Here is a 25,784-nt window from a genome sequence, read left to right on the forward strand (position 1 = left end):
ACGTCTGTCATTACGTGGCATAGCTGCCGACACTATTAAATCTTTGCAAGTCTGCGATGCAAACTACGACATTGCTTGGAGTTTATTGATCGAAAGATTTGAAAATAAACAGTTACTTGTAAACAAGCACATTAAAGCTCTCTTTAACCTACCACTAGTCACAAAAGAATCAAATCAAGGTCTCAGACAACTTCTAGACAATACACAAAAACATTTACGTGCTTTAGAAGTTTTAAAACGCCCCACTAAACACTGGGATGATTTGATTATTTATTTGTTAACAACAAAATTTGATAACTCAACAAGACGCTCTTGGGAGTCACAAAATTGTAAAGACAACCTACCAGTTTTAGATGATTTACTGAAATTTTTAAAAGAACGATGTCGTATCTTAGAGTCATTAGACAACTACAATGATAATAAACAGGATCAAAATTCACCACGATACAAAGGTAATAAGTCTGAAACAAGAGCCTTTGTTTCTAACACAGAGAATAGGTTTAAATGCAACTTTTGTAATAAGGAACATAAAATATATTATTGTCCTGACTTCTTAAAACTAAATCCTACTAATAGGTTAAACAATGCAAAACGTCTACGTTTATGCCTTAATTGTCTTGGCACATGCCATCGTACTAAGGATTGTCGTTCTACTGGTTGTAGAAAATGTGGAAAGATCCATCACACTATGTTACACTTCGAGAATTCACAATCCTCAAATTCAGTTTCCACAGAAAACAATTCTTCTCAATCTTCATTACCTTCCAATGTTCCAAACACTGGGCTGCAGTCAACTGAATCTACTTCTACCTCTAACTTCTCTTCAACACATCATATAAGCTCAAGTGTTCACACTGCTATTAAACCGTATATTCTCCTCTCAACCGCTGTTGTTAACGTTTTTGACAAGTTCGGCAACTCATATAAATGCAGAGTACTCTTGGACAACGGAAGTCAATCCAACTTTATATCTGAGAAATTTTTTGATATTTTACAACTTTCCAAGGAAAAAGTCAACACTTCGATCTCGGGAATTAATCAATTAACTCACAATATTAACTTCCGGACATCACTAACATTTAAATCAGATATTAACAATTTCTCGAAAAAAATATCTTGTTTAATTTTGCCCAACATAACAAGTAATTTACCTTACATACACATCAATCGTTCCCAGCTCAATGTTCCAACAAAATTACTTCTAGCTGACCAGAATTTTGAAAAACCTGGTCCAGTAGACCTTCTTATTGGAGCTGACACTTTCTGGGATATTTTAAGCGTTGGACAAATCAAACTTGGTCCTGGGTTACCGATCATTCAAAAAACCACTCTTGGTTGGATAATTTCTGGCCCAATTCCAACAAATATTCAACACCACCCCCAACATAATTGTTACTTTTCTTCTACCAGTAAATTAGATTCACAGCTCACAAAGTTTTGGGAACTAGAGGAGTGTCCTAAAACTAAGTTTGTTTCCGAAGAAGATATCTATTGTGAAAATCATTTTAAGCAGCATATTTCTCGCCATTGTGATGGTCGTTTTATCACTACTCTTCCACTAAAGGAATCTCCATCAGTTTTAGGGGATTCTCTAACTACTGCCAAAAAACGTTTTTTAAACTTAGAGAGAAAACTTGAAAATAACATTCAATTGAAATTAGAATATCATGACTTCATACGTGAGTACATTAAACTTGGTCACATGTCCCTAATAAATGACACTAATGATAATTCTGGATTCTTCTTACCTCATCACTGCGTTTTAAAAGAAACTTCAACCACTACAAAGTTAAGAGTTGTATTTGATGGTAGTGCGAAAACTACCACAGGCTACTCATTAAATGACATCATGTATGTCGGCCCTCATTTACAAGATAATTTATTTTACATTTTACTTAGATTTCGTCAACATAAATTCGTACTGGGTGCAGATATAACTAAAATGTATCGTCAGGTTTTCCTTACTCCTGAACAACGTTACCTTCAAAAGATCCTTTGGAGATTTAATAAAAATGATGAAATTTCTGCTTATACACTGAATACTGTTACCTACGGTACTGCTTCAGCAGCGTTTCTTGTCATTAGGTCTCTTCATGAAATTGCTCATCGACATATTTCCGAATACCCAAAAATTTCCTCTATAATTTTGCACGATTTTTATGTAGATGATCTATTAACTGGTTGTGACACATCGGAAGAACTCCGAGAAATCAAGGAAACTATTTCATATTTATTATCTTCCTACGGTTTTCCTCTGAGAAAATGGACTACCAATGATTCGTCTCTACAAAATCATTCTGATCCTGATTTTTTGCATATTGGTTCTGACGAACATAACAAAACACTAGGATTACTTTGGAATCCGTCTTGTGATTCCCTACAATATTCTATAAATATCTCCACAATTAACTTAAAGATTAGCAAAAGACAGATTTTATCCTGTACAGCACAAATATTTGATCCTTTGGGGTTACTTTCACACGTAACAGTTATATCGAAAATTATTCTTAAAGAGCTCTGGAAACTCAAGATAAGTTGGGTTGAATCTGTTCCTGAAAGTATTTACACACTTTGGTCGAAATACTACTTCGAACTTACAAAATTAAACACTTTAAAAATACCTAGACATGTACTTTCTTCTAACCCAGTTTCTGTTCAACTTCATGGGTTTTCTGACGCCTCGGAGGCGGCTTACGGTGCATGTATTTACATATGCTGCACAGATACATTTGGAAATTACACTTCAAATCTTTATTGTGCTAAAACTCGAGTTTCTCCTATGAAACTTGTAACCATTCCAAGACTCGAACTTTGTGGGGCATCACTACTTTCTGAACTTGTTGAAAAGGTCACTTCATCTGTAAATGTCTCCTTTAAAAGCATTACGTATTGGACTGACTCTAAAATTGTTATTTCATGGATAAACACCTCTCCCCATTTACTTAAGACTTTTATAGCAAATCGAGTCTCACAAATACATAAACTGACCAACCCTGAATTTTGGAAATATATTAATACTTATGATAATCCAGCAGATCTACTGTCACGAGGTATAAGTCCTTCTTCGCTCAGTAATTCCCACATATGGTTTCATGGCCCTTCTTGGCTCACTTTGCCTCAAGAAGAATGGCCTCAATATACAAAACATCAAGAAGTTTGTATAACTTCTGAATTACCTGAACTGCGTAACAAAACTCTTGTGTTTCATCACATCAACAACGAATTTACCTTTTACTACAAATATTCTTCATTAAATAAACTAACACGCGTCTTTGCTTATGTCTTAAGATTTAAAGACAATCTGTCGATTCATAAACATTTACGAATAACAGGTCCCTTGACCACAATAGAACTCAATAATTCCCTTTTAACCTTAATTAGGTTCGTACAACGTCAGTCATTTCCATATGATTATGATGCACTTTCCAATTCCAACCAAATTGACAAAAGAAGTAAACTTCTTGGCCTAACTCCATTCTTTGATACAACAACAAAATTAATACGCGTTGGCGGTCGTTTACATCATTCGTCATTTGATTTTAACAAGAAACACCCCATAGTCCTACCTCAGAAAGATCACCTCACGATACTCATTGCTCGCCATGAGCATTTGAAACTTTTACATATTGGTCCTCAAGCACTTCTTGCTTCCTTAAGAGAAAATTACTGGCCAATATCAGGGCGCAATTTGGTTCGAAAAATTGTTCGTGATTGTGTCCGATGTTTTAGATTTAACAATAAACCCGAACAGTATCTTATGGGCAATCTTCCGGAGTCACGAGTTACCCCTTCACGTCCCTTCACGGTTTCTGGTGTCGATTATGCTGGTCCCGTTTTATTACGAGATAGAAAGGGTCGTAATTACAAAACTTCTAAAGCTTATATTGCTCTCTTCATTTGCTTCGCCAGTAAGGCTATACATTTAGAAGTTGTCAGTGATCTCACGACAGAATGCTTCTTAGCGGCATTACGCCGATTCACGGCCCGACGCGGTAAATGCTCCGAAATATTTTCAGATAACGGCAGCACTTTCGTGGGAGCAAATAATGAACTCAGACAATTTTTTAACACAAATGCTGATCACATTATTACAGACCTCTCAATCGACGGTATTCAATGGCATTTCATTACTCCACGTGCTCCCCACTTCGGTGGATTATGGGAGTCAAACATTAAATCAGTTAAGCACCACATGAAACGTGTAGTAGGTAATGCAATTTTAACATTTGAAGAATTTACCACGGTTTTATATCAAATAGAGGCTTGTCTCAATTCTAGACCACTCTATCCTCTTTCTAATGACCCAGATGACCCTAACCCTCTTACTCCTGCACACTTATTAATTGGATCTTCATTGACGAGTATACCACAACAAAACTTAATGGACATTAATGAAAATCGTCTTTCAAGATTCCAAAGGGTGCAACAGATATTACAGCACTTTTGGACAAGATGGTCCAAAGAATATGTATCCCATCTTCAGCAGCGGGTCAAGTGGAAGGAGAATTGCCAACAGCTGATCCAGCCTGGACGCATGGTTCTAGTAAAGGATGATGGACTTCCTCCCTTGAAGTGGCAGTTAGGCAGAATTTTAAAAACTTACACCGGAAGTGACAATATTGTGCGGTCGGTTGTGATAAAGACAAACTCTGGTGAGATTAAACGACCGGTTGTGAAATTATGTGTTCTGCCTAACCAAGATCAATAACTTTTGTTTGAAAACTATAATTAATATGATCTTTGACTTTTTCTTTAAGACTTTTTATTGAAACCCGGTCTTTGGGGTTTCAAGGTGGGGGAGTATATGTTAAGTACATTGACTTTGAAATTTATTAGACTCTGCCAATTATTGTACAAGTGCGTATTACCGAAGATTGCCGAACGAAGTGACCCAAGTTCATTTGCCAGGGTTACTGGGTGACGAAAAAGTACATAACGACGAGAATACACACAAAACCAACGCTTCGATGAACGAACATTTTTACTCCTTACATTCAAGTTATTGTAATTTGTTTTAGATCTGTTGTATTAAAATTTACGTGAAATTCTGAAAATTCTTCACCACATCCACATCTAGGTACTAAGAAATGAAAAATATGAGCTGATGCTATATTAATGGTTGCACAAGGGAAAGTGGAAGGAAAAGAGGACCGGAGAGACGACCCACGTCCTGGTTGAAAAATTTGAAGCAGTAGAGTGGAAAAATAGCTATAGAACTCTTCAGAACTACTGCAGATAGAGTAAAATGGGCCGTGATGATTGCCAATGACCTTAACGGATGAGGCACATGAAGAAGAAGAAAGATTTTCGTTCCAGAAAAAGGCAAAAGTATATTATAACAAAAAAATCTGTTACCCAAAAAAAAAACAATAGGGTGCATTCTTATACTAAGACACCTGTTCTTCAAGAAAGAGAAGAGTCATGAGAAAATGAAAAAGGAGGACTTATTTTTAGCCAAAATTATTAAGACTATTATTTATTTCTAGGGAAATTTCAAGACTATCTGTCAAGTTTCAAAACTAGAATATTTTTTAAGAGTTAATGCACCAGTTTATTTAACAAGGTCCAAATAATGATATGGAAATGGAAAAAGTTGTGATGTATAGACATATCGCTCATCCGGAAGAAAAGTGGCACAACTCAAAAAATGCACAATTCCGGTTATCTTGTTCTCTCTCTCTTCAATCCTGACCCCTCGGAGGGAGTGTAGTGGTCGACGTGATGGTGATGTCGTGTATTGTCTCCAAAGATCTCTGTCTCTGGTCATTTCTTTTAACTCATGCATAGGTCTTTTGCATATCCCTGTAATTTGATCGATCCATCTTGTTGGGGATCTTCCTCCTGATCTTCGGCATTCCACCTTTCCTTGTATAATGAGTCTCTCCATGTTTTCTGTGTTTGCTCTCATAACATGTCCAAAGTATTTTAACTGTTGGAGATGGACTTTACTGGAAAGTCGTTGGCTAACTTTTAGCTCTCTTAAAATTGAATTATTTCTCTTATAATGTACTGTCTCCAACAGAACATTTCAGTGGCGTCTATCTTTCTTCTTTCCGATTTTCTCAAGGTCCAAGATTCACATCCGTAGGTCAGTATTGGGAATATTAAGCAGTTGATTAACCTCATCTTTAACGCTCTTGAAATTTGACAGTCCTTCCATATTGTGGCCATTTTTGCTGTGGCAACTTTTGCTAGATCACATCTGCGTTTTATTTCTTCCTGTAGTGACCCTGTGTTTGTGATTAATGATCACAGATATAAGTATGAGCTCACAACGTCAAACCGATCAATTCTTTGTCTTTGATATGTTTAATTGCAGACCAAACATTTGACTTTTAGGGCTGTGTCATCTGTAAAATGTGGGTTGTTTATTTTATGACCATTTATTGAGATGCCTTTTTTCCATCCTTCAAGTGCTTTTCTCATAATATGCTCCCCATATATATTAATTAATTGTGGAGACAGTTATACATCCCTGTCTGACACCCCGTTCTGGATGAAATTCGTTTGAAAGTGTGTCAATCACTTTAACTGATCCAGTAGTGTGTTTGTATAATTCCGTTATAAGCGATATAAGGTGTTGTGGTATGCCGATCTTGACATAAATCCCATATTTTTACCAGGAGAAGTGTCACACAGATGTTTACTTCCAACTTCGTAAGATGGCGCAATAGTGTCTTTATTCTTTTGACGGTAAAATGAATATTTGACTCTGACGTTCGACATAAACGTATCGTTATTTATTACGAAAACCGTTGTATTTCGAGGCGTGTCCTAGAATTTTTCGGTAATGTTAAAAAGTGAATATTTTAAAAGATAATTGGCATAATTCAAAATATTGATCTTTTTTCTTTGTTAAATCAGATATCGTAGTTTTTTTGTTTTTGCTTCTTACACAACTATGTAGAAATATTCACTTATCCATATTCTTTGTTTTTAATTTATAAATTTTATCAGTTATCGTTTAAAACTTACAGTTAAATTAAGATTACTTACAGAAAAATTATTTTCGTCTCCCTTCAAAAAAGTTTTTGAGTTGTGACACTTTTCTTCTGGATGAGCCATATACATCGTTGCTAAAGTCAGTTACTTACCCGTAAGAGCGAACAAATTTCTACTCCATAGGGGATCACATTTCTCCGGGAGGATAGGGCGATGATCCGAAAAGTGATCAAAATCCTTTACTCCTAATTGTTTGACTAGCTTTACATCTCTTATCAGTAATGTTGGGAAATTAAACTGATATATACCAATATACCTACAAAAAAATCAAGATTTAGAACAAAGAAGAAAATAAGAAGTTAATTATCATTCTCTAAATTTTATTATATTTATAGGTATATAATATAAATATAGACATATCGCACCCCAACTTCAATAGTGCCATAACCCTAAAAAAATGGAAAATCGGTTTTTTGGCTGAACACGTTCCTTTAGGCGTTGCCTTCATTGTGGAATAATGTCATATTATACTTTAGGTATCTAAGATGCTGCATAGTGCACCTGTGTCGTTATGACCATTTCCAGTTTTGGCTCTCTCAGCATTAGCAAGAGCGCCATAAGGCAGTTACAGTGCGTTACAGTGTGGTCGAGAGTGGATGTGTGATACGTAGGTACCGTTTATTTTTAAATATTGCCCTAACAAATGATAATGCATTTGTTAACCAAGAAAATTACTCAAGTAAAACCTGTGTTAGTGCCATAACCTGTGATAAGGCAGGTTGATACGCTCTAATCATCGAATTATGAATATGGGTGCCAATTGACAATAGCGCCTTATCATATTTTTTAAGGGTGAATTTCAGGGTAAAGAATAAATGGCAATAACTAAAAAGAAATACTAGCGTTAGACAGCTACACACATAATCAACATGAGTGGAGAATTTGGTTAACTTTGGAAGTTACAGAAAAAACAAATGAAAAGTTCACAAAACATCTTGATTTTGATCTCCTGAAAAGTTTGTGATTTCAGTGTTATGGCAGTAATGAAATCGTTAGAAATCATCAGATAATATTTAAAAACAACCAAAACCCAAAAACCTCTCTTGAATGTTTCCTACTCAATTATACAATGGTGCCGTCTACTGCGATGGCTAGAACGAAAACAATTTGTTAAAAATCGTTTTCTACCCATTATATCTATTACCTATTCTAGAAGAGCGTTCTATTGCATGTGTGTATTTGTGACAGTATATATGTCACTGTTTTTATTATTACGATAATATTGAATATTGATGGCATTCAGTGAGGATGTGATTGATTGACAGCTTTGACAAGTAAGTAAGGTTGCTGAATGACATCAGGTAACCATGCATTAATTTTGTATGTCTAAAGATTCACAGTTTCTAAAAAGAATAACCACTGAATTGTTCGTAAATATCACATATTGTTTTGTATTAACACAGTAATTAGCAAAACTAGTATTAAGAAAAAACTCATAGATAACAGAAATAACTACCAAAACAAGCGACAAAACTATGTTTGCTCACTCGATGTCTAATTAGGAAAGAATGACTGTAATTATTTAAACCTGACTTAAATATGATTTATATTTATGTCTGCAATATTTGCTATTTTGAGATGGAATTCAAAAGATATATCAGAAGAAAGATATATTCAAAAGAGATATTTTACCCTAACTAGATGACGGATACTTGACATCTACGACTGGTTCAAGGTCGTATTTAAAATATCTGCCTATGTGGTGCATTTACGTCTTGTTATCGATACAATTCTGATCTTTCTTTATGTGAATCATCTCCAATATACATCTTTTTTGTAGTTCTGCTCTTTTTCAAAAATCTGTAAATTTTCACAAAAAGTGAAAGCTTGGTTATTTTCTATATAATGCTTATCTAAGGCTGTAGTGTTTAATTTGTTGGATTTTACAATAAATTTGTGAGCATCAAATTATATGTAGATATTGGTGTGTTTGTCCAATGTATGTTGAATTGCAGGCTTTATAATGTACTTTATATATAATATCCGACCGCTGGTCTTTAATAACATTGGGCTTAGATTTTGATAAATATTTTCCGAATGTTTTAGACGATTTTTGTCCAACATTGATGTCATATTTTCGACATTTGTTTAGAGAATTCAAATGGATACTACCTAGCGATATGTATGTAGTACCTATTTGTTTGAGTCGGCGACATTGGTCGCAATAGTAATGTTATAGTGGCACAAACATGAAATCAAGAAATATATGCGTAAAATTTAGTAATCTTGTGTATCTGTCAAATCGCAGACAGTTGGTACAAATTGTGCAAATATTATGTAGTAGTTATTCTCAGCCTTAGTAAGGTTTTTGGGCCTTAAATTATAGTTTCCTTTCTCTGTCTACTCACATTTTTTTAATCATACAAAGATATGAGCAAATTTATTCTTCTTGTATGCGTAAGAAAAATCCAAATGATTTTCATTTAGCAGTGCCTATATTTTAATATTTGTGCAACAATAATTAGTGAACTGATTTTGTGTAAAGTATACGTTATGGATAAAATGTTAAAATTATACAATTCATTTACGTACCTTGCTTCAGGTGCTGAGTTGTATATATCGACAACCATATCTGTGAAAGCCTGCCTTAGAAGAATCACGTTCCAGTTATCTCCAGGTATCCATGATTGCTTGGTCTGTTTTACACCTCTTTCCGTCCAAAAGCTTCCAGCCTTAATTACGAAGTAGTAAAACAAAGCTCCGATCACAACAGCTGCTAATATTAATTGCAACATATTGGTTTTAACTTATCCTAAATCAAATCTACAAAAGTTATAAATTTACAGATTTCTAGATGTTGTAGATTTACACTTAAATTTAGAACAGCAGACTATTAAGAGTTGGAAAATTTGACGTACAGTGCTCAACAATTGATAAGGAACACCTTAAAAATTGGTCATTTTAATGTCTCGAATTTGCTAAACCTGTTGTCCGATTTAAGTGATGTTTTAACATGTTATAGGATTAGTCTTTAACAAAATCGCTGTAATAATATTGTTGCTAGACAGGTAAAGTGTCATTGTGTACCGGGTGTACCAATCAAACTTAATGTAATTTTCACTTAGTTCAGAGAGCACAACCTGCACTCTTATCGACGATTTCGCCTTATCGACTTTTTAGTGGCTCATCAGAGAATGCATAGGCGCTATAGTTCGTCCGCTATAACTTTCCCATGCATCACGATTCATTTTCAAACAAATTAAGGCAAAACATAAAGTGAAACGTACGTCGATGTGTATATACCTACATTTTGTATTCGCGGTGTGCAGGTACTTGGAGGGGATACGAGAAACGATCGTGCGCGAATAGCGGAGAAATCTTGCAACTTTCTTAAATAATTCATATTGTGAATTGAAATTGTCAAATTGACGTATATTTCATACCTACTGTCATTGAAGAAGAAAAGTTATATGTTGCTCACAATATTGATATGATATGCAATTATTATATAAAAGTTTATTTAATTAATTTTATTTTGCTTGCAGTACTGCATTTTAATAATTAATTTTATTTTTTATTTACTACATACAATTGTTTACCTTTTAATAACATAACCTAAATCTTACTTTTTCTTCTTATAATTTTTTTTGGACTACGGCCTTGACAATTATCCAGCAACCAGGACCAATATGATTGGCCAATATAATTAAAAGGGCGAAAAAAGTTGCCGAGCTATGAAACCAGGTGTCGCTTTGCCGAACTTGCACGGTCCCAATAGCGTATACGTTTATGTTTTGACTTAATTTATTTGAAAATGAATCGTGACGCATGGGAAAAGTTATAGCGGATGATCAATATCTCTGAACCAAGCTTAAATCACCCAGTCTATTAGTTCTGCATTGCAACTAACGTGATGGTAGTAGGTGCCTAGCGGCATCTGCTCGATTAGTAAAATAAAATTACACTACATGTAAATCAAAATGTAAATTCGTACAGGTTGAAACAAATTTTATATCAAAGTTTAGGTGGGTACAAATGATATTTTGAAGAAAGTATCCAAATCATACAGGGGGATCATTGTTTAAATAATTAAAAAGGGGTCATTTTTGCAAAAAAAATTACTTTTTTAACTGCTGAGGTCATTCAATTACTATTGAAGGTCTATAGGATTATTTTCTACAAAGCTGAAGAGTAAATCTTTCACATAAGACTTACTAAATTAAATTTGACCCCCTATTTATTTAAATAATTATACATAAAACTTTAAAAACAAATTTGCAAAATATTATTTTTAGCGTTTTAAATAAGCACTATAAAATATTTTATTTTATAGACTAAGTTGCGCTATGTTACCAGTATTAAGCAAAAAAAAAAATTGGTTAAAAAATATTTAATATTTTTTGAGATATTGAATTTGTTAATTAAATGTTACTATATTTTCAATTGCAAAAACGCGGTTGTTGCCAAAGACTTATTTACCTGTATTAAATCTTATTATTTTTTTTATGTATATTTTCGATAAATGTATTGATAAATTCAAATTTCAATTAAACTTCCCCCTAAAATGGCATTTGAAAATTATTCAAATTTGTTTATAATTTGTTTTTTTAATAACATCGCGGGGATTAAATATTTTGAAATGCCGTTTCGATAATTGGATTCCTGGGTATTTTTCACTAATTAACTAATTTTTTTGTATTTTTTCCTCCTCTTTTTTTTCTTAAAGTTATATTACTACGGGCCCTTTTAGGGTTAAGTTTCATTAAGAATGTCGACTCTCAAAGTTGTAGATTCTAGACCTCAAATATTAAGATTTAACTAAAATCCCTTAAATAAAATGTGGCTACTTACTGAGTTACAGAGTGTTTCATTTAAAAATTTAAAAATTATTGTTACCAAGTACTTTAAAACTATTTAACGTATCCTTATCATAGTTGGCAGAAAGTGTGGGTACTATACAGTCTACTAAATTGTGATAAATAAAAGTTTCTAGCTACTACCAGAGGCGTACGACAGGGGATAGTGAATGATTGACCCTTCCCACATTCTACGCCACTGAGGGAATTACTATTTTAGCGAAATTTTTCGATTCTCCAATACTTTCTATGTAAATAATACACTCTTTACTGGTAACGATTAAGTCATTAGTTTTCGAGATATTGGATGTTAAAAATGAAATGGCATAGTTATTTTGATTTATTCATTCATTCATTTTAAACTTCCAATATCTCTCAAACTGATTACTTTATCGATACCAATAAGGTTATTTACATACAAAGTATTGGAGAATCGAAAAATTTCGCTAAAATAGTAATTTACTCAGTGGCGTAGAATTTGGGAATGGTCAATCATTCTCTATCCCCTCTCGTACGCCTCTGGCACTAGCTATAAACGTTTATTAATCACAATTTAGTAGGGTGTATAATAGCCACACTTTCTGCCAAGTATGATAAGGATACGTCAAATAGTTTTAAAGTACTTGGTAACAATAATTTTTAAATTTTTAAATAAAACACCCTGTAACTCAGTAAGTAGCCACATTTTATTTGAGAGATTTTAGTTAAATCTTAATATTTTTAGGTCTAGATTCTACAACTCTGAGATTCGACATTCTAAATAAAATTTAACCCTAAAAGGGCCCGTAGTAATATAACTCCAAGAAAAAAAGAAGAAGAAAAAAACGACAAAGAAATTTTGTTAATTAGTAAAAAATTCCCAGGAACGCAATTATCGAAACGGCATTTCAAAATACTTAATCCCCGCGACGTTATTAAAAAACAAATTATAAATTTGAATAATTTTTAAATACCATTTTAGGGGGGAGTTTAATTCAAATTTGAATTTATCAATACATTTATCGAAAACATACATAGAAATAAAAATAATGAGATCTTAAGCAGGTGAATATTTCTTTGGCAACAACCGCATTTTTGCAATTGAAAATAAAGTAACATTTAATAAACAAATTAAATATCTCAAAAAATATTAAATATTTTTTGACCAATTTTTTTTTTACTTAATACTGGTAACATAGCCCAACTTAGTCTGTAAAATAAGATATTTTATAGTGCTTATTTAAAACGCTAAAAATAATTTTCTGCAAATTTGTTCTTAAAGATTTATATACAATTATTTAAATAAATAGGGAGTCAAATTTAAATCAGTAAGTCTTATGTGAAAGATTTACCCTTAAACTTTGCAAGAAAAATTCTTAGTGACTTACCTCAGCAGTTTAAAAAGTATTTTTTTTTTGCAAAAATGACCCCCTTTTAATTATTTAAACAATGATCCCCTTGTATGATTTGGATACTTTCTTGAAAATATATTTTGTACCCACCTAAACTTTGATATAAAATTTGTTTTAACCTGTACGAATTTACATTTTGACTTTTTTTTATTTTATTGGGCTAGATACAAGTCAAAGCTTTCAACTTAATAAAATAAAATTAAGACAGTTTTGGCTTCGCATAGAAACTGAATAAAAATGGTATACATTTTTATTTTTCTATTAGTATCACTCCTATTGAGTAACAAAGGTCCATTTTCCGTTGGAATTTACCACGCTGAAGAGACGGAGTTGTGAATTACAAATTATAAATATTTTTAAATATTTTATTTTACTAAGTTGAAAGCTTTGACTTGTATCTAGCAGATGCCACCTAGGCACCATCACGTTAGTTGCAATGCGGGACTAATAGACTGGGTGATTTAAGCTTGGTTCAGACATAGCAACCTACGCATTCTCTGAAGAGCCTCTAACAAGAGGTGAAATCGTCGATAAGAGTGCTGGTTGCGCTCTCTGAACTAAGTGAAAATTAAGACAGTTTTGGCTTCGCACTGTAACTGAATAAAAATGGTATAAGTAATTTTTTATTTTTCTATTACAGTACTTAATATTTTGTATTTTGATAACGACGTCCGAGTTGGAAGTCTAAACGTTAACAAAATCATTTTTTAAGAAAAATTGTGGCTTATTTCCCATTTAGAATAATAAATTGCATAAATGCCACAAAAAATAGCTTGAGAACAATCAAATCTTAATGCCGTATAAATATAATACGTAATCATACAATTCTTATTTATCTAAATAATCTGTAAATAATAGTAATTGTTAGTACCCAGTTCATGAATTGATATAAATGTGATTTTTTGTTCTGTCTAGATACACTTTAATTTATCTAATCAAGTCTAGTTTAGTTTTATTTTAATAGTTTTAGGAGATAATTTTTATGAATTATCATGTCAAGGTATTTTTACTTTTGCAGTGTGTTTTCTATACGTATATCCAACTATTTTCAAGGCTTTTTGAAATTTTGTGATAAGGAAAAACTGTATCTTTTTTATATTTATGTCTGCATCATATGCATTATTAAATGTGGAAATTTTTCTACAACTTAATTACAGACTATGAATTTATATTGTTCGTCCGCTATAACTTTTCCCATGCGTCACGATTCGTTTTCAAACAAATTAAGTCAAAACATAAAGTGAAACGAACGTCGATGTATATGTACATTTTGTATACTGTATACTATATATATATATATATATATATATATATATATATATATATATATATATATATATATATATATATATATATATACATACTATACACATCGGCGTACGTTTTACTTTATGTTTTGACTTAATTTGTTTGAAAATGAATCGTGGCGCATGGGAAAAGTTGTAGCGGACGAACATAAATATGTAAACGTTCTAAAAACGTAAAAACTGTCTAGTGATGTTGGTAATTTTTTTGGGAAGTTAGGTTGCTAGTTGTGACTGGAAATTACTACACAACCAAACATACCTGCTCATAGCCAATATTATTAATAGTCAATAGACATATACACAAGGAATAGCTGATAGTCAGTTTGGTCAGTTTAGAAACGGACTAGGAACCAGAACGGCGTTATTTGCTTTTAATGCATTAGCTGAAAGATTCATGGATATGAATGTGGATGTGTACGTTTGTTATGTTGATTTTGAAAAAGCATTTGACAAAGTGAAACATGAAAAATTGAGACAAATTCTAAATAAAGACAAAAAATATAGACAAAAGGGACAGAAGAATAATGGAAAACTTTACTGGGATCAAAGAGCACAAATTGTCATAAATAAAGGATCCAGTACAAAAATTATAAAATCAGGAGAGGAATTAGACAGGGATGTATTATGTCTCCTCTGCTATTCAATGTATGTATATAGTGAATACATTTCTGAAGAAGTATTGCTATCTGAAAGTGAAGGAATAATAATTAGCAGAAGAACTATTAACAACATAAGACATGCAGATGGCATCGTGATTATGGTAAGCTCTGCTGAACAACTTTAACTACTACTAAAACAAAACAAACAGTTTCTGTAAAAAATATGGGCTAAGAATGAATAAAAATAAATAAATACTACTGAGTAAAAAAATTACAAAAATATACTTGGAAAATGTACCAACAGAAAGCGTTGATAAATACAACTACCTGGGAACCTGGATTTCAGAAAATAATGATCAAACAATAGAAATAAGGGCCAGGATCGATTTTGGACTGAAGGGAAAGATTAAAACACTTCACGGAATATTGAGTTTTGTTTGTTTGACAATAAAATCGCTTAAAGAAAAATACACTCACCTATATGTATAATATTAGATTTTATAAACACAGAAGAAATACTCTATACTACGCCGCTACTTGAAGTATCTACTAAATTAATAAAAATATAAATATAGGGAGTTACTTTTTATTTAACTGTCGCCTACCTCGAGTAGTGCAGCACTATCAGAAACTAGAGATAAAGACTTCGTTTATATACAGCACAATTATCTGGTATTAAAAAATGTGCAATTATATTTTACTATGATTTTCGACTACTATTCGATTAGTAAATAAATTTAGAACGAATTAAATATTATTGCTTATAATGATATAGGGGAAAGTCGGGTCCTATAATTTCTGATAATTTTCAAAAAACCGCCGCGTGCCGCGCCGTTTATCTTTATTATATTTACTGCACCTTAAGTATATACGAAACTGTAAAGATATGCGAAGCTAGGTAAGTTTTAACGAGATAACCCAAATAGTAAAATTAAAGACGTTTATTACATCAGACCAATAATGACATACGCGACAAAAACACGACCCGACACAGAGAGGGGAGAGATTAAATGTCCAGCAAACGACGGCACTGTTGCCAGATTTACCTTTTTCCTTTTAGCGGGAATTTTAAAAATAGTCTAATGTCACTTTACTTTTAAAAGAGAGTTCTGTTAAATTTATAACCTTACTTTTACAAGTAATTAGGATTATTTTGTTTACATGTAAATATTGAAACAAGTATTGTACTGTGTCATAATTTAAAACTCATGTTGCAGTATTTTGAAAAAAAAAAAATGAAGCTCAAAAGAAATATACTTATACAGTACAAATTATTTTTTAATGGGAATGGAAATTTACGATTTCAAAGGTGAAAATGTGTTGGGATAGTATAGATGGAAACTTTTTTATTTTAGTATTAAGTGGTTACATAATTATTCAGAATATTAATAAAATTACTAGTAATTTGAATTAGTTTTAATATGTATTATAATAGTATTAATTCTCATCATGTATCTGGCTAAATAGCTAAGCGCTAAAGCCGCAAAATAAAAAAAATTGAAAAAAACATTCTTAGCGAGGGCAAGTTAATAAATTCTATTTTCTTATTGCAGTCATTTTGTGACGGCTTAAAAGTTACATAAATGATGTCTTTAGGCTGTGCAATTTTAACTGTAGAAAGACATCTTTATGACTTGTATTTACATGATATAGGGCTTTTCACTCATTTGTTTCGAGCTTCTGTCATGTGTTGTCTAATATTAATATATCTATGTCATATGTTATTGATATTGCCAATGATACAAACCAAAGAAGTATGACGTAGATATTTTAATATTATGTGACACTTGACCGAAGCTCGAAACAAATGACAATCGATGAAAAGCCCTATTCAATAGGGCATTTCATTCACAGTCATTTGTTTCGAGCTTCTGTCACATAATATTAATATATCTATGTCATACGTTATTGGTATATACCAATGATACAAACCAAAGATGTATGACGTAGATACATTAATATTATGTGACTCATGACAGAAGCTCGAAACAATCCACAGCAACCACAATGAACAGCAATATCCATGATCAGGATATTGCTGGGTGTACACAAGTAAACAACACTTTTTTGATTAAAAGGTTTATTTCATTAAATGAAAACTTACATGGATACAATTTAAATAAGATATTTTTTCTATTTAAGGCAATATAATATAAGATATATATTTTAGTATAACTCTCCTACATTAACAAGCTTTAACACATTCAGTGGCCATGACGTATGGGTAGCATCACGACGGTTTTACGGAAGGTACTGACGACACATAAGTTATGTGAGTAGTACTGTGTAACTAAATAAATGATTTAAGTATGTGGTACTAGCCAAGTGGAGCTTGTTCGAGATGGGCACCAAACATGTTAATCTGGTCATGCACAGAGACTTATACTATAATATGTTATATCTCATATTGCTCACTATTGTAATGAGTGAGCCTGCATACACGAACTATAATATATTATTATGGTTCTGTGTATGCAGGATCACTCATTACTACTGTAGTGAACAATATGAGATGTAATATTATGAGATATACCTATTATATATTATGGTATAGCTCTCCATGAGTGCCAAGTTTTAAACTTAACTTATAACAACTAATGGATACCCTTTTATCCAAAATTTTATGAAAATTTTGAATGGTCATATTGGTATTAATTCCACAACCCCTTCCTATAACAATAGGCCCATTGTTGGATGTTATTGCAGTAGTTCTACTAGAAATACTTACTAAAATTGTATGTATCTGCATCACTTGAAGTCTACCCAAAAAGCTATTAATACTCTAAACCATCATTAATACATCTTGTATACATAATAGGATTTTTTTCAGAATCAGATATTTTATTAAGATTTACTTACCATGCCCTATCTATGTGCCAGGCACTTAACAGTCTATTAGGAGTAATACCCATTACATTTGACGAGGCATTGTAAAAGGTGTCGCTTATGCCTGATATGAAAACATTTGACTATACATATAATACCAACACAGACGTGTATTTAAAAAAAAGTGGTGAATTAAAGTAGGTATCTTTTCTATTTGAAAATAAGAAAGCAGTACAAAATCCATTCCCAAATTCATCTTTTACTAATACTGTCATAAGTTCAAAGTCATAGGAATTGAGCCCATGAGTTCCATCGATTGCGATAAAGGATTTACCAAACTTAATTAACATTTCCTTTTGGCACAGTATTAAGGAAAATAAGACAAAAATCATAAATGTTAAATTCAGAATGAATATCCATTAGTATGCCCTGTTGTTTGTAAAATAATATTGGACATGAGTCTGTAAGCATTCAACCCAAAAATAAACACTGGTTGCATCATCATTGTACATATACCCATCTTTCAAATCAATGCCATAATAGAGTTTAATGTTTGTGATATCTTTTCTTGTAAGTAAATCAATTCTTTTTATTTCGCCTCCTATGCTATTATGCTATCCTGAACAGTCTGAAGTTTACTAAAAAAAGTAAAATATAGGTATAGGAAAATCAAACACACTATTTGAAATTGTAAACTGTAGTAAATATTCATAAGTAATATTTAAAAAGTGGTTTAGTGGTAACATTCTTGTTTTAAATTATATTGTGTATATCGACGGCGGAAAGGCAGGAACTCATAACTGAAAAATTTGTATAAAATGAGTTACATCGGTTTTCGCTTTAGAATAAGTGTATCAGCACCTATTAAACAGCTTTTAGAGCTGGGAAAGCCTTCTGGAAGCCTTCCGGAAACTTTCCCAGCTGTAATCGCTGTTTAATAGCTGCCGATACACTTATTCTAAAGCGAAAACTGAAGTAACTCATGTTATAAAAATTTTTCAAATGCAAATGCAAATATTTTACTTACATTGTTGAAGAAAGTCTCAAAATAAACTTTGAAGATATTTATCTGATTTTGGTATTTATGTAAGTGCTCTATATCATCCTCATGCCCATAATGTGTTTTAAAATAGTTTGAATATTTTTAGATATTATTATTCAACTAGTACACCAAATAACCATTTTGCAGGATCCTTGGGATTTTAAAGCTCTTTCTCTATCTTGTTTTGTAAAATAATTTTTTGAGGATCACATACATATACATTCATAATAAGATGTTTCATGTTCTTGTACTCTTGTTCTCTTTCTGTGCCATCTTTACAGTGCAAATCTAAAAAAACATAACAGGTGATTACATGGGCAGTTATACTACTTACAGCTTACTTTGTATCTAATCTATTATCTAGTATTACTCTATTAGTATCTACCTACATAAAACTATCTTTGAAATCTAAATTTTTGATATCAACATCAACCTTAATACTTAAAAAATAAATAATAATGTGGAAGTTACAGGTACCTGCCTAAAAGTTTTTGAATTGCAATTTTATCAACTGGAAAATACTGCAACATAATGAGTTTGAAATTATGACACAGCACAATATTTATTGTTTCAATTTACATGTAAATAAAATAATAATCCTAATCACTTGTAAAAGTAAGGTTAAGATTTTTGACTTGAGAAAACAGGACTGTCAAATTTAAAACCAAACTGCTATAAAATTTTAAAATTCCCGCTAAAAGGAATCTGGCAACATTGCCGTCGTTTGCTGGACATTTAATCTCTCCCCACAGAGAGGACAAAAAGATTGCTCGAAACAGCGGAGATGAAAACCCTCCGAAAAATGGATGGTAAGACGCTATGGGACAGAGCTAAAAGTACAGATATACGACGGAGGTGCAAGGCCGACAACATTAATAACTGGGTGAGAAAAAGAAGAATACAATGGAATGACCACATAAGCCGAATGACAACAAATAATAGAGTAGTAAGGACGGCGAGAGACGGTTCCCCAATAGGAAGACGATCAGTGGGAAGACCACGAAAACGATGGAACGACAACTTACTACAGGCACATTGAAGGAACAGACAGTCATGTCTGTACAAAAGAAGAAAAAACGTTTATTGCCCTAATAATATTTATAATGCATTCACTTAAGATATACTATTTCTTCATTGATGTTTCGCTGTACCATCTTCTATTTGGACTACATCCCCTTCGGGTACCTGGATTTTTCTGTCGTGCAATCCTCTACATCTTTTTCTGTAGGTACTTATTAAAGCCCATCATTGCTTAAGAGATTACAGAGAGGGCTTGCTCAGGAAGGACCATCTCTATCTGCTCTGACAGCCAGACAGCGCTAAGGGCTTTGGAAGCGCCCAAGATCTGCTCTAAGCTGGTTCTTAAGTGCAAAAGAGAACTGGATGATGTTGCTTTGGCTAACAGGGTTAAGTTGGTATGGGTACCGGGACACACAGGTGTGGAAGCCAATGAACGGGCTGACGCCCTGGCAAGACGGGGCTCATCAGCTTTTATATTACCAAGTTATTTAATTATTGATAAACAATTACTCATCTAAAGTTTTAGTTGAAAATTAAAGATTTTGTTGGAAAAACCCGCATTTTCCGGGGAAAGTTTCGTCAAAGTAAATCGGGAAAACATGTCTCTATTCAGAATTTAATTACGGTTAATTTTTATTTTGATGTTTTTGGTGTAAAGTTAAAATATTTGGAGTTATAGAGCAAAAATTGAAAAAAACACGATTTTCAGGCGCCATTTTGTTTATAAAAAAAGTAGCACACTATCTGCGGACTTTGCATACCTATATGATTAATATATATGTTACAGTTCAAGTTGATTCTCAGTTAGAATTGACTTTTCCTAGTTCGAGTCAACTCCAACTGAAACGAGCAGTAAAAGCTGATTTGAAAAATTTAAATCAACTTTTACTAGTTGAAGTTGACTCTTCCTAACTTTTGTTAGTAAAAGTAGATTATACAATTTATAGGAGTATAATCTTACGTGCATTTTTGATGAGTGTGCGTCTCTTTGTTTTGACCGTTTCAACTACTTATTACTCCAGGCTGTAACGTCGCCCCCGTTTAGGTAAATTATTCTGATTCGATTTTTTTGCACAAACTTACTCAAACAAATACATTCTTATAACAAATACACAGGTGTCAGGCGGTACCGCGGTCGAAAAATTGTTGAACCAATTTTTGTTAACCAAATTCACAAAAATAATTCTTATCTACTCTACCTCATATTATGTATAATTTTTTATTGTGTGAAAATTGTAAATATAGATAGCAGTACATGAAGGGTTTAAAGTGTGCCTGAAGTAATAATGTATTTTAAATGGGATTTACTTTTTCGCACTGTTTTTCAGTACACTTTCATATAATCAAATATCCTTAACTTTCGCCTTGTCATGGTGATGACATGTGAGCAATAAATTACAAAAAAAGTTTTGACAGTTTTGTGGTTTGACAGAAGTTTGCATTTTTAAATATCAAAGTTCTAAAAAATTGTAAAATAGGAATGTATTCCAGTGACGAAGAGTTGCAGTTTTTTTATTTGTTTTTTGGTAGATAAAATATTGTATGAAACTGTGCGTGAAGTACTTTTTGCGCACTTAGGCGATGTATAGCACTCGGCCCGCTCGTGCTCTAAACATCGCGTGCGTGCGCAAAAAGCATACTTTACGAACTGTTTTATAAATAACTAAGTATTTCACTCCGGACAAATTTTTTTAGATTATTTTGGTCATTTGGAGCAAAAAATGTCTCTTGTGATTTTCCTCTAAAATTGATAGTTTTCGAGTTATACGCGATTTAAAATTTGAAAAATGCGAAATGACCATTTTTAAGGCTTAATAACTCGATTAAAAACAATTATTATGAAAATCAGAAAGTCACCTAATCAAAGCTTAAAGGCCCCCCTACAAGATCCTGAAGAAATTTTTGTCATTATTTTATTACTAAGCTGTTATTTTTAATTATCAACAATGAGCGCTAAAAGCGTATTGAGGCGGCCGTCAATGTGAGTGCGAGTAAGATCCTCCATTCCGACCGTCCAATGGTGCGTCTCAGTCGCACTCACATTGACAGCCGTTTTACAGGAAACGTCACATTTTACAGAAAAATCACAAAATACCTCTTTTGCTCCGAATGACCCAAATTAATGAAAAAAAATGTCCGAAGTGAATTTTTTTGTGAATTTGTTTAAAAAAAATTGTTTAAACAATTTTTCGATTACGGCACCACCCTACCACCTGACACCCTGTGGATTCGTTATAAGGACCTCTTTTTGAGTAAGTTTGTGCAAAAGAATCGAACTGGAATAATTTACCTAATGGGTGCGACGATACAGCCTGGACTATAAATATCACGATTTGAACAGAATATATAGTAACATTTAATTTCTAGAATCGGTTGTTTGTGTGAATCAACTTTTACTAAATGGCATTGGGAAGAGTATACTTTAACTAGTTGGAGTCTACTTTTACTAGTAAATGTTGAATAAAAATCTTCATTTTATATTTATAATCAACTTTTACTTAAACCAGCCGTTTGAGTTGACTCGAACTAGGAAAAGTCAACTCCAACTGGATAATCAACTTGAACTGTAACATATACATATATACAATCATAAGATTCGATTCCAGCAATAAAATTGCTGGTAAATAACTTTTCCCAAAAATGGCCCATTCTTCGATAATCTGCCCAGACTATAAGGTTTCTGGGGGTTAGACGTTCGGGGTAGCATCGACAGGAGGAGCTCAGATTTGCAGACCCTGCTGATCCTGACAGACATGGGAGTCCCATGCAGCCTGAGCCACAGAAACGCCGAAGACCAGGTTCTTATGGATCTGGTCCGTAAGATAGGGGTGATACAATGGACCCGTCGCAGGAGGTCTAAGTGCCTGAAGGTGTTTAGAAGAAAACAAAGAAAATAAGAGTCTTTATCATGATGAAGACGATACTGGTGACTGATGTTTTGATTAAGTGCATTTTGTGGAATAAACAGCGTCATGTATTGTGTGCGGGTTTAACTGAAAAGCAGAAAATGTAAATTTTCGATTTTTTGTAAATAGAAATGTGGTATTAGTTTTTCTGTTCAAAAGAATTATACCATTTTAGTATAAAAAAAAATATTACAAGTTACAAGGACCACTTTATCTCGCTCTCCCCTACGTTAAGGAAAATATGTAAATGCTTTGGACAACCTTACATTTATTTATTTGTACAATTAAAGTTTTCTAGAATTCTCTTTTGGTCTCGTTTTTTTTTGGAATATATTACTTTTTTTTCTTTGTGCGTATGCATCTTTTGCTTCTTGACATTTTTATGCTTGTTGATTCTTGCCTTTATTCATTGAACTTGGATTATTTTGTCTGTATTCTTACAGGATATTCAGCCTATTTTTATATCTCATATTTCTGAGTATATCTCCCTTGTCGTAAGGTACTGCTACAGTAGCTACCTGCACTCATAGTCTGGTATCTCTTATACATATTTTTAATTTTGATTTCTTTTATCTTATTTTCCTTCTTCATTTATGTATGAGTAATTTTAATTCCTCATTCACTGCTGGGTTTAGATCTAATATATTATAGACCAGGGCGCATCTGTAAAAAGATTAGTACATTTGGACGTTGAGAGGTGACTCAAATTTTTTTGCAGAAATTGCTTGAAAATAACTCAAATAATAATATTTGAGTTATCCTCCCTCTCAAAAAGGTCCGGAACATTGTTTAAATAATCAAAATGTCAAAAAATTATGGAAAAATTCGATTTTTTCTTCGTTTTTTGATTATAACTTTAAAAGTATTCATTTCCGAGAAAAGTTGTACTGACATAAAAGTTGCGTAATTAAATTTCCTACAATATAGAATTGGTTAAAAATTTAAAAAACAGTCACCCTTGTTGCAAAATAGTAATATTTGCGAAAAAACCATACAAAAACAAGTATTCGCATTTTACGTTTTTCAACCATTTATGCTACACTTAGGACCTTCATATTTCACCCAGAAAAACTTTATGATACAGTAAAACAATAATGTAAATTTCATTGAGATCGGTTTAATAGATTTTTCAAATAAATTTTGCAATCCAGCTTTCGCAAAAAAAATTCATTTTTTCAAAATGTTACAGGACTGAAAATAAAGCAGATAGAAACAAGTAATGACAATAGCCAACAAAGAAGCAACTGTAAATATTGAAATCGAAGGGCAAAAAATCGAGCAAGTAGACCTCTTTAAGTATTTGGGAATAATGTTAAACAACAAAGGTACACAAGAAGATGAAATTGGAAACAGAATAAAATTGGCTACGAGAACTTATTATTCACTGTATAAAAATTTCCTAAACAAAAAAGAAATATCGAGGAAAACCAAAATGACAGTATATAAAACTGTATATATGCCAATTACAATATATGGGGCAGAAAACTGGGTACTTAATGACAGACAAAGAAAAAGATTACAAGCTACAGAAATGAGATACTTAAGAAAAGTGGTGGGAGCAAGAAGATTAGACAAAAGAAGAAACGAAGATATAAGACATGAATTACAGGTAAAATCGCTCAACGAAAAAGTTGAAGAAAAGAAGTTAAAATGGGCTGGACACATGATAAGAATGAGTGGTGAGAGACAAGTGAAAATGGCATGGGAGGCCAAAGCAGTGGGTAAAAGCAGGAGGGGCAGACCAAGGAAAAGCTGGAACACTAGTGTAAACGAAATACTCAAGAAAAGAGGAACATCGTGGCAAGAAGCAAAAGTTTTAGCAGCAGATAGGAAGAAGTGGCGTAAATTTGCAGAGAGTATTATATAAAGGAGGAATCCTCGACACCTAATATGGTAAAAGAGGCAACCGATTATGTATGTATGTATGTAAACAAAAATGATTAATTTAATTTAATTTTTCCAACATTTGTGTTTAATTTAGTAATATTTTGTATTTTGACAACGGCATCCGATTTGGACGTCGAAACGTTATCTAATAAAATTATTTTTTTCAATTTAATTGTGGCTTATTTCACAATCAAAATAGTTAATTATAAAATGCCACATGAAAATAACTTCAGAACATAAATATTAAAAATAAAATAAAAATTCCATTTTTATTCAGTTGAAATGCGAAGGCAAAACAATCTTATTTTTCAATTAGAATACGGAGCGCAGTCCAGCCCTCTGAATCGACGATTTTCGACTCTTGTTGGAGTCTCATCGGAGAAAACGTAGGCCTGCTACTCCATACTCCAATTGACCAACACCGAGAGTTTATCCCCCACACCGCAACTGACGTAAATGGACTAGGTGACTAGCGTCATCTGGCAATTGAAAGATGAAGTAGTTTTCAATCCTAATAGCAATATTAATAATATTTAAAAATATTAAAATATTACTAAAAGATTTTTAAATTGAAAACTTATTGGTCCATTTTCTTGGTAACACCTCCAAGGCTTCTAAAATTTTCAAGCCAGATGGATGCTGAAGCGAAGAAGACAAGAGGGAATTCAAAAATTCAGAGGGCTGGCCTGCGCTCCGTATTCTAATTGAAAAGAAGATTGTTTTGCCTTCGCATTGCAACTGAATAAAAATGGAATTTTTATTTTATTTTTATATTGGTCGTTACTTCTTTGAGTAACTAGGTCCATTTTCTGTTGGAATTTATCAGCTGAACAGACGGGGTAGCGAATTTCAAGTTTTTGAATTCCCTCTTGCCTTCTTCGCTTCAGCATCCATCTGGCTTGCAAATCTTAGAAGCCTTGGAGGTGTTACCAAGAAAATGGACCAATAAGTTTTCAATTTAAAAATCTTTTAGTAATATTTTAATATTTTTAAATATTATTAATATTG

General features: G+C 32.6%; 2 protein-coding genes and 1 long non-coding RNA gene across 3 annotated transcripts in view; 1 reads left to right on the forward strand and 2 right to left on the reverse strand.

Annotated features, from left to right (window-relative positions):
- LOC114328017 (uncharacterized) overlaps positions 1-16,071 on the reverse strand; it is a 77,646-nt gene extending 61,575 nt beyond the window's left edge. The window contains 3 exon segments of the mRNA XM_050646000.1: positions 7,095-7,258; positions 9,535-9,765; positions 15,573-16,071. Of these exon segments, the coding sequence (XP_050501957.1) occupies positions 7,095-7,258; positions 9,535-9,737 (367 nt within the window). The 5' untranslated portion in view covers positions 9,738-9,765; positions 15,573-16,071.
- The window catches only part of LOC114328023 (stress-activated map kinase-interacting protein 1), a 162,351-nt gene that overhangs the window by 44,664 nt on the left and 91,903 nt on the right, over positions 1-25,784 (forward strand). The gene's annotated exons all lie outside the window — the stretch shown is intronic.
- LOC126888465 (uncharacterized) lies at positions 18,114-21,170 on the reverse strand. The gene is made up of 3 exons (XR_007699588.1): positions 19,441-21,170; positions 18,949-19,251; positions 18,114-18,559 (listed from the first exon to the last, which is right to left on the reverse strand). It is a non-coding gene; the product is annotated as an uncharacterized LOC126888465 (long non-coding RNA).

Source organism: Diabrotica virgifera, chromosome 1 (assembly GCF_917563875.1).
Source record: "Diabrotica virgifera virgifera chromosome 1, PGI_DIABVI_V3a".
Taxonomy (NCBI): Eukaryota; Metazoa; Arthropoda; class Insecta; order Coleoptera; family Chrysomelidae; genus Diabrotica; species Diabrotica virgifera.